Below are 12,588 nucleotides of genomic sequence, written 5' to 3'. Positions count from 1 at the left end.
CCGGAGCACCCAGAGGCAGAGATGGGGACTTGGACTTGAGACTTGGACTTGGGTCGCACTTAAGTCACACACAGTGACTTGAGACTCGTCCGCAAAGACTTGAGACTTGACTTGGAATTGAGGTTTGGGACTTGTGAACAAATCTTTCTTTATTTATTATTTTTTAAGGAACATTAAGGAAATGTCTACTAATGTCATCTAATCAATGCTGATACTGTATTCTAAATAGATAAAGGAGTGAGGATATAACAGTATCCTACATGTTTTGAATGTCTTAGTTTTAGCTATGCAGTGTTCTAAGCAGACCGGATGGCATGCAGCAGCAGATGATAGAACGCTCATCCATAAGAGACTTGAGACTTGACTTGGACTTATGACCAAAGACGAGACCTGCAAAAAATGACTTGTGAGCATCTCTGCGGCTGGAGGAAACCCACACAAACATGGGGAGAACATGCAAACTCTGCACAGAAAGGACCTGGGTGGAGATTCAAACCCACAACCTTCTAGCTGTGCGGCAACAGTGCTAACCACTGAGCCCACCCCCGCTCTCTCCCACTACACATACCGAATGCAACAAGTTCAGGCTGGGGGTTGTCTGGAGGTTGTCGAAAAAAGTTGAGGGAAAGTGGATCCACCAAAAACCGTAAATTACAACACTTAAAATAATACAGTGAGCATCACATATAAATATGATATATAGCAGGACAAAGTGTCCGAGGGTGGAATTTCCCTTTTCAGTCTGAGGAAAAAGAGACATATCTCTCATCAGTCCCCTCACATTATGCAGCCCATTGGTTCTAGCCACACAGTGTTGCCGTTGTGCTCGGCTCTGATGTCCTCGGTGTCGCGTTGGAGACAAACCTCAGTGCAGCGAGTCACAACAAACCACCGGGCTCATTTTGCCCTCAGAATGAAGAACCCAGAGGAATGCGTGTCGGGGCTGAGCTGTTGATTGTTGTTTCCGTTTGTGGATGTTCTCCAGGGAGGAGCGAGGGTGAATCGAGGCATTGAGGCACCACACCCTCACAGCCAGAGACACCAATGGACTGCATACACTCGCTTGTAGACACGCACGCGTGCACGCACACGCGCACCCACCCACACACACACACACACACACACACACACACACACACCAGAGATGGGGAGTTGATTGGACTTGAGTCGCACTTAAGTCACACACACAGTGACTTTGAGACTTGACTTGAGACTTGTCTTCAAAGTCTTGAGACTTGACTTGCACTTGAGATTTGGGACTTGTGAACCATCTTTATTTGTGTGTGTATTAACATTAAGGAAAGGTCTACTAATAATAATTTCAACTAATCAATGCTAATGCTGTATGCTAATAGATAGAGAGTGCATGCTTTCGAACTCCCTAGTTTTAGCTGTGCAGTGTACTAAGCAGACCGGATGACATCCAGCATCCAGAGGATGGAACGTTCATCCGTAAGCGACTTGACATTTGACTTGGACTTGTGACCAAATTGAGACTTGACTTGGACTATATAGCTCAAAGACTTGAGAGTTGACTTGGACTTGTAGAAAATGACTTGTAAGCATCTCTGAACACACACACACACACACACACACACACACACACACACACACACACACACACGCATCCTGTCCTATTTCAGTGGAGCAGAACCCTCAGTGGCTGCAGCTAGAACCCGCTGTGCCGTGGTCAGAGACGAGGATTTCAGACCAAATGGGTCATTTTTGCTGTCGGGCACATTGAGGAGTACCAGTTGTTTCTGCGTCGAGGTATCCTCGCTATGACCGCAATGTGGGTGGCTCCCCGTGAAACTGACAGCTGACATTCCAGGCCACTTACGAGCCACGAGCCTGCAGACCAGAGCACGGCTCATATTTAGAATAAATGTGGGGTCCCTCTCTGAAACGCTGCTATTCTGTGTTTTGGCGTCTAGTTTATGTAAAGCTGCCAAGATTATACAGCACGGGAAGTGATTATTCGTGTTAGCCAGACCGGCTTCGGCTTCATTTAGTCTCTGTTCAATTGGGGTTTTGATTTGATTTGAAGAGATGACCAAATAGAGCAAAACAATATGGAGAGATGGGGCTTGTGTTGACGGTGTTTGAGCCAGTGTGTTTATGCGTCTCCATAATGGTAATGGCATCGGTATCTGGAGGAGGATGTGTTCCTAGTGTCTGTGTATACAGAGAATCACTGCAAGTGTGCAGACAGACAGAAAACATGCAGAGTCAGGAGACGAGCAGGTGTGTGTTACGTGTGTGTCTGTGTGTGTGTGTGTGTGTGTGTGTGTGTGTGTGTGTGTGTGTGTGTGTGTGCATGCGCGCGCGCGTGTCTGTGTGTCTGTGTGTCTGTGTGTGTGTGTGTGTGTGTGTGTGTGTGTGTGTGTGTGTGTGTGTGTGTGTGTGTGTGTGTGTGTGTCTGTGTGTGTGTGTGTGAGAAGGGGAGAGGATGGGAAGGGAGATCTAATAATATTTATTCTGTGAGTGAGTGACATGATTTAAGGAGGAATTGCTAATAAATTCTTGGGTATGGTTTAGTGGGCATTGTTCCTGTATGTCTTGGCTTGACCTGCTGCGCTGTGTGATAGAGAGATACTCCATGGTGCCAGGAGGAAAAAAGAAATGAAAGAGAGAGAGAGAGAGAGAGAGAGAGAGGAGAGACAAGAAAGAAAGAAAGAAAGAAAGAAAGAAAGAAAGAAAGAAAGAAAGAAAGAAAGAAAGAAAGAAAGAAAGAAAGAAAGAAAGAAAGAAAGAAAGAAAGAAAAAGAGGGGATTCTGACTTCTTTCAGTTCGCTTTTTGTCTCTCCTCACTTTCAAGCAGTATGTTGTCTGTAACCTGCAATCTAGCCTCACCTTTGTCTTCTCTCTCTCCATCCCTCTCTCTCTCTCTCTCTCTCTCTCTCCATCTGACTCTTCCTTTTTTCACAGAGTGCATGAACTGCACCGGCTTCACTGACATGAACAGCAGAATAGATGCCATGGAATCCAAGGTAAAGACATGCCCACTGTCCAAGCATGAACAAAGCCTGTGTATGTTTTCATATTGTATCCTAGAGAGAACCATTGCAAGCCATTCCTCTAAGTGGGAAACGGGGAATGGGGTTGATTGTTCACAGCTTGCAGCCATCATCAGTCCACACAGAGTAGGCTACTTGGTGCTCAGCGGCGTGCAGATGTGTCTGAAGATCTCCTGCTCTTGTTCCAGATCAAGCTGCTAGAGGAGGCCGGTTCCTCCCTACCCATAGTCAGCTTACCGGAGCGCTCGGCGGACAACGAGGTGGACACCCCCCGGCCCACTCCCATAGGACCCCCGTCATACCCGCCGCCACGCGTCGCCCACTCAACGCCACATCACACTCCGCTCTCTGAAGGTGCGGTGGTGCACAGACTCCTGCATACACATGTACAGTTTTAGTGTCGGCATTCAGACATGATTAAAGGAATACTTCAGTTTCTAATCACACGCATGTCAGTCGGAACTCCATTGATCTTCCTAGGACCATGAAACACACAGGGATTTAGCCCTTGTAGCCGTACGTTTGGGGCACTGGAGGCCCAAAAGTCGAATACAGTAATTACATTATTTCCTAATAACGAGGTCAATATTGGACTTTTGAACCTCATGGCAATTGGCTACAAAACACTTGGATTATGCAACCCAACCAATTATGCTCCTCAAGCTATTTGGAGAAATGCAGTGGAAATTCATTTTATGCTTTATTTTGGAGCCGGGAGACTTTAACTTCAATAGAGAGAACTTCAAGAGATTTTGCCTCTGACACCCAAATCTGAGAACATTTTGTATTTTTAGATATGATTTCGTCCAGATTTCCATAACTATGAAACTATGATCAAAATAGTCACTCTTCTGCATTCTCTAATTGTGTCTGAGTAGATAATGACAGAATTGTCGCTTTGGAGTGAACTACTCCTACACTTGATGACCTGAATGTGACTGACTCTCTATCAGGAGGAAGAGGTCCTCCAGGGCCCGTCGGACCACCAGGGCTTCCTGGTTCTGCCGGACCTGCAGGACCGGCTGGGGGAGCCGGTCTGCCTGGACCTCTGGGTAAAAGATCAACAAGAACTTCTTCTACTCCTAGCTGCTGACTTGAGAATGTTTAGGATTTATTGTGGTTATTGGCACTTGTTAGACACCTGAAAACACATAATAAATTGATCATTCATAACTGTCGAGATTGACTAAGTACTTCATATTTCATCATGTTTCCTTGATGCTCAGGACCAAGGGGGGAGAGAGGTTTACCAGGGGCAGGGGGTCTCCCCGGCCCTCCTGGTCCTCCTGGTCCTCCGGGGCCCGACCCCTCTCCTATCAAACTGAGGGGAGACGTCTTTCAAGTAGACAAGCAAGGTGAGTCGTCCATACGGTACCACGTCCAAACAATAAGGATCCATTCTATCCTGAAATCTGTGCCAGATTGTCCTGGTCCCAGACAAACTTAATAGAACCATAATAGAGAGCACACACAGACATGTCAGGATTCTGACCCAAGCACAATTCCAGAACAATTCAAGCATTCAGTTTTTTGAATGGTTTGAAAAGATGCCAAAACCACACGTCCATTTTTGCGATGAGTCACTCCCTTCACCACGCTTCAAACGCTGCTCCACCACCACCACCTCCAACCATCTCATGCATAAGTTTATCCCATTGTTCTCTGGTCCCTTTGCAATCATCTTGTCAGACATAACAGGAACTCTGGCCAAGTGGGTTTTTATGGAAACCCGGCTCAGAAGGGGCACACAGGTGGAAGTACACGAACTAGAGTGTAGCTATTTAGCAAGTGTTTAAGTGAGCAGTATTTGCTTTTAGCTTTTCACTGAAGGAGTTAGATGAGTTCAGGAGAAAGTATTGTTGTTATTTCTTCAGACGAGGGCTGGCTTGGATTTAGTTAATTGTTTCCTTGTGCTGTGCCACTGCTGGGCCACTGTTTACTGTAAGCTCATTTATCACCACCAACACCAACAATGGAGTCGAATCGCACGGAATAAATCACACGATCAGCTTGGGGGGGTTTAAAAAGCTCCAATTAATTAGAAATATGTACAGAGCTATTTTTATTCGTCTTATCCGATTTGATGTCTGTATACATGAGGGATTACCTATATATGGTGAACATGATTTTTTTTTTTTTTTTTTTTTTTTTTTTTTTACTTCTCATTGTGTTTAATATGTTTGCAACTTCGAAATCTTTCCAAGCTTCATCTTTTGCGATTGATTGGAGGAAAGGCCCATAATACGATTATTGCAGCTCTCACATTCAGTACCCAAGTTACACCACAGGGAGGCAGTAGAAGTCCATACCATAATCATTACCTCATGGGGCCTGCTGGCTCCGATTAGGCTGCTGGCTGGCTCTGCCGTCCCAAGCCTGGGACTGTGTCTGCGGGTCTGGAACTATGTAGATTTGGGTCTGTGGGACCATGTAAGCCGAGGGGGGCCAACTGGCTGTAAATCAGGCCTAATTTGTAAGCTGTCAGCACAACAGTCTGCGTTGGGGGAATGGTCCGCGGCGCGCAGCCAAAATGGGCTGGTTAGGAACAGGGGAGGAGATAGTCTGCCACTCATGGAGACTTTCCTGGGGAGGGAGCCAGGCAGGGGGAGACTGTAACGTTCGAAAATTAGTTCCAGAGGGAACTCCGCTTCTTCTAGACCCTTTTTTTTGTGGACTGCGGATTTAATGTAACAGGGCTGTTTCAACACAGGGGAAGAAGACTGACTTTGGGCTTATGTTGAAGGGAATAAGGAGTAGTAGCGTAGCTTGGATTTAAACCAAATTTCTACTGACACACATACGCATAACAACACTGAGGATAAAGCACAACTTTGGCCTCTGGCGTGCTCCCTAAGATATGATATCATGTAGCAAAGAAGACATTCCAGATTGAGCAGTTGTTCCTGTCTGTCACCCTCACACCCCACATATAAGCCTGTCCATCATCCTCTATATGCTGATTAACCCTTGATGTCTGAACTCTGACCTGAGCCTGAGGTCAGAGTTAATATGAAATCATTTTACCTGCTCTTTTAAGACCCAGTGCAATGATTTTCACTCAGTCAGGAAAGGATTACTATTGATTTCTAACTGAAGGAGCATAAATGTTTTAGATGGTACATGGCCTGAAGTGAGTGAGTGTGTTACCTTCCCTATCATTGGGCCATCCACTGCAGGCCATTATTTCTATCTATGGGGAACAGATGCCCAGTGTTACAACTTCAGCACTCCGTGACAATGGAGCCTCTTGTGTGACAGACATGAGACACCTGGTTAAGTATGCATACTGTCAGCCAATCAGACCATTCATTACAACCTGCCTGTATGATGTCATTTACACCAGGAAGTAGACTCTACATTTTTGAGACTGTTAACAACCAGGGGGAGAATTTCTCAACGGATGTTTCCAAGGCAAATTTCCACAATACTGACAGTTATAATAATTTGGTTAACTTTACATTAACAGGTCGTTTTGTTAAACTATACCATAAAATTGAGAAATGCATTTCTCATTGCACTGGATCTTTAACCCTTTGAGGTGGATGAAAATCGATCTGACCACCTCAGGTTCATAGCTGGAATAAGTGAACCCATCGTTTCAACAATCATCTTACCCCCATTGAGATGACTTAATCTTGTAAAAATGTAAAAATTCTTACTGTAATACTATGGATCTATTCAGATCTTAATAATAAGGCCTGGGACATTTTGTTGAAATAAGATGAGCAGGTGGGGAGAAATAGGTTTCTGCAAAACTCAGTAAATCCACTTCTGGCTATATAACACATTTTTCACTGGACGCCAGTCAGCTTTTAATAAGCTGTGGGAAATAGCCCCCCACTCCTGTCACTTGCTTTCTGCTCAGCAGTCAGGGGAGAGAGGGTGTGTGTGTATGTGTGTGTGTGTGTGTGTGTGTGTGTGTGTGTGTGTGTGTGTGTGTGTGTGTGTGTGTGTGTCCGCGTGCGCTTGTGCATGTACGCACGTGCATGTGTGTCCACGGCACATGCATGTTTGTGCGTGCATGTATGTGTGTGTGCACGTGTGTGCGTGCATGTATGTGTGTGCGTGTGTGTGTGTGTGTGTGTGCATGTACGTACATGCATGTGTGTGTGTGCACGTGTGTGTGTTTGTGTGTGTGTGTGTGTGTGTGTGTGTGTGTGTGTGCATGTACGTACATGCATGTGTGTGTGCACGGCACATGCATGTGTGTGTGTTTGTGTGTGTGTTTGTGTGTGTGTGTGTGTGTGTGTGTGTGTGTGCGTGTGTGCGTGTGTGCTTGGGGGTGTCAGTGTTAAACCCATTTTTCCGGCAGTGAGCATAGATTTCCATCCTGTTTATGATGCCAAGCAATGGTTAGGGGCTGTAGTCTCCTTAATGAAATACCATTTATAGGATAAGGACGATTTACTGGACACAAATTGCTCTCAATATTGCTCTCTCCATATGCCTTTAACTTAACTACTTAAATATATACGTATACTATATTTCAGCTGTCCCTTCCATATGCAAATACAGTATTGGCCTATGTATATAGTACAGGGGTGGGCAACTGGCGGGCCGCATGTGGCCCCCGACCTCACTCAGTGTGGCCCCTGGGTCAATTTCCTCTTTTTTTTTAGCTACGGCTCTGTCTGTCTGTTTCTCTGTCTGTCCCACTGATGACAACATCAGTGATGTCATAAATTCACTCACACACACACACACACACACACAAGGCTATAGTTCACTGATGAGGTCACTGATGACATCAGTGATGATGTCATCAGTGATGATGTCATCAGTGATGTCATACATAGGCATTGTGACATTGTGACATTGATGATGTCATCAGTGACACGCACACATGAGAAAGACAGAGAGACTGAGGGAGATGGAGGGAGAGGGAGAGAGAGGCAAGGGAGAGAGAGGAGAGAGAGGGGGAGAGACTGAGGGAGAGAGAGAGGGAAACATTGCACATGCCCTAATAGGGCGAGCCTAGGAATCGAGCGTGCGAGATAGTACTATAAACCAAAATCAGAAACACTGAATAATATGGGATGTTTAAATTGTAAATTCAGGGTTCAAGTTGTATTCAACACAAGCCTGCCAAAGTGCCAATATATTGTACCCGTTGTAATTGACTTTCATGTATAACAGTTGAGATAGGAATTTATCTTTTTTTGAATGGGCCATTCATCATGTGTAAGTGTTCCTTTCTGTTTGGGTGAGATAGTGGACGCCGAAGATAAGCAGGGAAATGACGGAATTATGTGTATTTCCAGAAAAGCTCACTGGATAACTGAGTCATCTTGGCAAACCCACAGCGGGTTTCTTCTTTTTCATTTTCCCTTTTGTTCTCTTTTTGTCTTTCTTTTCTTGTCTTTTAATCTCTATCATTATTTCCTCACTTATTTATTTGTGCAAAGCTTGAACCAAACTGCTGATTAAACCGTTGGTGTGTGTTTGTCCCAGAGGAGAAGCCGCTCCGCCCCGCTCTGCCTGCCCCTGAGCTCGTTACGGGCCCCCCTGGTCCATCAGGCCCCCCTGGTCCATCAGGCCCTGTAGGCCCCTCAGGTAACATATGAGCAGCCAAAAAGCTCCTCAATCCAACAGTTCACAAAGAGAATGTGCCTACAGTATATCAAGCCATTATTGTGTTTCTTGGCTTTTTATGACGTGTTTTTATTGTAAAACCTGGCAAATCTCCCTCACAAGACAATGCCGTTTGTGAACTGGGTTGAATTTAGATACCATACAAGTAGCCATAGCCATATTTTAACATTTTGGCCCCCTCCTTTTGTGGGTGATTTTGGTGATGTCACAGGCCCTCCAGGACCAGCAGGACCTCCAGGGCTTCCGGGTGTCACTGGGCGAGACGTGAGTATCCATCACTCTGTTTCCATTCATACAAAATGAAAATATGAGCAGACTCTTGAGTGACATCGCTGACATCCTATCTCCTTCTGTCTTCAGGGCGAGGGAGGCCTCCAAGGCAAAGCTGGGGAGCCCGGGGGTAAAGGAGAGGCGGGAGTAAGGGTGAGGCTGCTGCGTCTCCGTTGTTGGATCATGGGCCGAATAAGTTTGATTCTGACAAGCTGATCAAAATACTTTTTGCTCTGCGTTTTGTAAACGGCCCCTAGCTGTCACAGGATCTTAAACACATTAAAGGTGTACAAGTCTCTTCAAAGACTTGTACAAAGCCATGACTAATCCTACTCTCTGCCGTCCAAGGCCAGGCCGCACTCATCAAGGCAGCCATGTCAGGTCCCCTCTGTAGTCGGCTCTCAGCCATGTCAGGTCCCCTCTGTAGTCGGCTCTCTCGTGGGCCTCTGACTTTAAACCTGATCCCCCTTCCTCTACTAGCATGATTTAGCTTTGGAGAACTGGTGAAGTGGCAGATTAGCACAGTGCAATGCAAGCCGACTGAACTGTGTGTGTACATGCTCGGGTGTGTGTGTGTGTGTGTGTGTGTGTGTGTGTGTGTGTGTGTGTGTAACTGTGTGTGTACATGCTTGTGTGTGTGTGTGTGTGTGTGTGTGTGTGTGTGTGTGTGTGTGTGTGTGTATGTGTGTGTGTACATGCTCGTGTGTGAGTAACTGTGTGTGTACATACTCGTGTGTGTGTGTAACTGTGTGTGTACATGCTTGTGTGTGTGTGTGTGTGTGTACATGTTCGTGTGTGAGTAACTGTGTACATGCTCGTGTGTGTGTGTGTGTGTGTGTGTATGTACATGCTCGTGTGTGCGTGTGTGTGTGTGTGTGTGTGTGTACATGCTCGTATGTGAGTAACTGTGTGTACATGCTCGTGTGTGTGTGTGTGTGTGTGTGTGTGTGTGTGTGTGTGTGTGTGTTTGTGTGTGTGTGTACATGCTCGTGTATCAGTCCTAAAATAGGTCTGTATTTTCTACCTCTACCAGGGGCCTCCAGGTGTGACGGGCGAGCAGGGTCTATCTGTAAGTATGAGGTTGTTCTGTTCCACACACATGTGCACGCACACACACACACACACACACACACACACACACACACACACACACACACACACACACACACACACACACACACACACACACACACACACCACACACACAATAATAGTGCAATCAAATATTGGGACAAGTCAACAAATACAGTTATACTGTAAGACAAGATAACGGTCAGTATCCACTTCATGAGTACAAAAAGCAGCGCCTCCTCCATATTGAGCGGCTACTGATAATAGCAGATATTGAACAATACCTCGCTAACTGCTTGGCCCTTCTCCTAGGTAGACCAGCCATCTGAAGGCCTCTCACAACCAGCTTATGGACATGACCCAGGCTGCCAAATATGAAAACTAGAAGTTTACACCTGTAGCCCAGCTGTGAAATGATCTGCTCCAGCTGTTGATATTTCAGCATCTTGGTTAGAAAGGCCTCCTCTAGGCTGTGGTCAAAGGTACAGCCAACCTCTAGAACAAACACCTCTCTACGATTTACACTGACAACAGCAACATCAGGAGTGTTAGCTGAGATATAAGAGAACACATCTGAATCGTCACTACACAGACTGAACATGCTCGGCTTCACAATAAAAGGTTTAAAAAGCGATGCAACACACAACACACACACACGCACATGCACGCACGCATGCACACACACACACACACACACACACACACACACACACACACACACACACAGCACAGCACAGGTGACTATTGGTGATTATTTTGCGCTGTGTCCACACAGGGACTACCTGGGCCAAAGGGGGACCCGGGAGAGGGCTTGTCTGAGGTAAGAGAGTTTGGCGTCAGTCTTTCCACCCTGAGCTGAAACTGAAAAATGTCCCAGAGTAAACGTGAGTTGTGTCGTTCAGGGTGAAGCCGGGCAGCAGCTCAGGGAGGCGCTGAAGATCCTGGCCGAGAGGGTCTTGATCCTGGAGCACATGATCGGCATCCACGGTGAGGAGAGAGACAGAGATTGGGGGGGAAGGGGGGGGGGGGGGGGGGGTGTTTAAATTAGAGTACTTTTGGATAACTGTTTTCCTGTCTCCCCTGTCTGGACACAGAGAACGCGGAGGGCTCAGGATTCGGCAGTCTCTCGGACCCCCTGTCCTTCTCCACTATTAAGATCAAGCGTCTGCAGCCAGCTGAAAACCCTTCTCTAACACTGGGGAGGAGACAACGACGGGACCCCTCTTAAAAGTGTAGTCTAATTGTGTGTGTGTGCGTGCGTGCGTGTGTGTGTGTAAGTGTGTGAAAGGGATAAATCCTTTGCAAATTTGCTTGACTGGACGTGCAATTCTCAAAAAAATTTCATATCTTTTCATCATATCTCATCATTCTCATTCTATTATGATTTGAATCTATCTGTCTATATTGTCTCTTACTTTTGTCAGAAGTCAGCAGGGGTAAACGTGTAGTTAGTTCAAATGAGGCTCTCTGTAGACACGAGATGCTGAGCATCTCATCCATTGAAATACGTCAACATGATCCTATTGCGGCATAATCTTTGTCTACATAACTTTAGTAGCAGCACTTATTGTACGATGAAATATCATCTAATCTCAATCTGTTATGAGGGATTTGACATCTTTCTCCGCTCAGATAAAACACATCAGCTCCTCTGGCTGCTCTTGTGAAGCTCTCTCTCTCTCTAGGCTATGATGTGAGTTCTTCCTGAGAGCTGGACCCAAAACACACTATTTAGTGTCAAACACGTTCTTGGACAACCTCGGGTTTCGTCTCCTGTTAGCCTGTCAAACACATTCCTTCCTCTCAGCTCTTCTTTCTCTCTCTTTCTCTCTCTCTGCGCTCTGCCTTGTTAAAACTGAGGTAAGACATGACAAGGTGCCAAGAATATCTGCTTAAAATAAGTGGGGTGAAATGAATAGCATCTGGAGAGCGGCGCGCATCTGGAGAGCGAAAGGAAGAGATATGCTGAAACAATCGTGTTCTGGCCCGGCCCGTCTTCACGCGAGCGGCTGACGGAGCGCTCAACCCGACAGGATTACATTCACTTCATCATAACTGCCTCTGAGATTTGTGTCCAACCCAATGTGATTATTGTGTAATAGGTCTGAGAGAGGCTAAACGGTTCCTATCAGGAAGAAGGTATGACCTTGTCTGCTACAATCTTTGTTTTCTCCATCATATGTTAACCATCATCAGCTGGAAAGAGGTGAACCTGTCCGTATCTCTGGTTGTTCCTGCAGTTATCACAGTCCTACAGGGTTGACTGATGTACCGTTTAAATACACATTACAGTATATTTCAGTGGCTTGCTGTCTTAAGGGGCGAGATACATGATTGATGTGTCACATTGCATGTTTCATTATCTTTTTTTTTTTTTACTAAACTAAATATTGTTCGGTTGTGTAAAAGTTGTGTTGCTTTGTTGTTTCATTTGTAAGGCGTTGTACTCAGTGGATATGTATCTGTGTCTATTGTTAAATGAGATTAAAATACACAACAATAACAGGTTTTCTCTTGTGATATTGCCACGCTATTACACACACACGTTAATTAACGCATACAATTACAATCACATTAAAGGGGCAGTTCACCCCAAAATGAAAATTCTGTCATCATCTACTCACCCTCATGCCAGTTG

The 12,588-nt window shown here is 45.7% G+C and overlaps 1 protein-coding gene across 1 annotated transcript in view; it reads left to right on the top strand.

Annotated features, from left to right (window-relative positions):
- col26a1 (collagen, type XXVI, alpha 1) overlaps positions 1 to 12,422 on the top strand; it is a gene marked incomplete at its 5' end in the record, with an annotated part of 24,610 nt that extends 12,188 nt beyond the window's left edge. Inside the window, 11 exons of the mRNA XM_083636898.1 lie at positions 2,929 to 2,990; positions 3,206 to 3,371; positions 3,971 to 4,069; positions 4,244 to 4,372; positions 8,469 to 8,570; positions 8,821 to 8,873; positions 8,970 to 9,032; positions 9,913 to 9,948; positions 10,726 to 10,770; positions 10,853 to 10,937; positions 11,045 to 12,422. Of these exons, the coding sequence (XP_083493024.1) occupies positions 2,929 to 2,990; positions 3,206 to 3,371; positions 3,971 to 4,069; positions 4,244 to 4,372; positions 8,469 to 8,570; positions 8,821 to 8,873; positions 8,970 to 9,032; positions 9,913 to 9,948; positions 10,726 to 10,770; positions 10,853 to 10,937; positions 11,045 to 11,178 (974 nt within the window). The 3' untranslated portion in view covers positions 11,179 to 12,422. The remainder of the gene's footprint in view (positions 1 to 2,928; positions 2,991 to 3,205; positions 3,372 to 3,970; positions 4,070 to 4,243; positions 4,373 to 8,468; positions 8,571 to 8,820; positions 8,874 to 8,969; positions 9,033 to 9,912; positions 9,949 to 10,725; positions 10,771 to 10,852; positions 10,938 to 11,044) is intronic.
- Between the last annotated feature and the right edge of the window lie 166 nt (positions 12,423 to 12,588).

The sequence above is a fragment of the Poromitra crassiceps genome (assembly GCF_964638095.1).
Source record: "Poromitra crassiceps genome assembly, chromosome: 5".
Classification (NCBI taxonomy): domain Eukaryota; kingdom Metazoa; phylum Chordata; class Actinopteri; order Beryciformes; family Melamphaidae; genus Poromitra; species Poromitra crassiceps.
The sequence above is the reverse complement of the archived record's forward strand: the minus strand, read 5'-3'. Positions and strand labels throughout refer to the sequence as shown.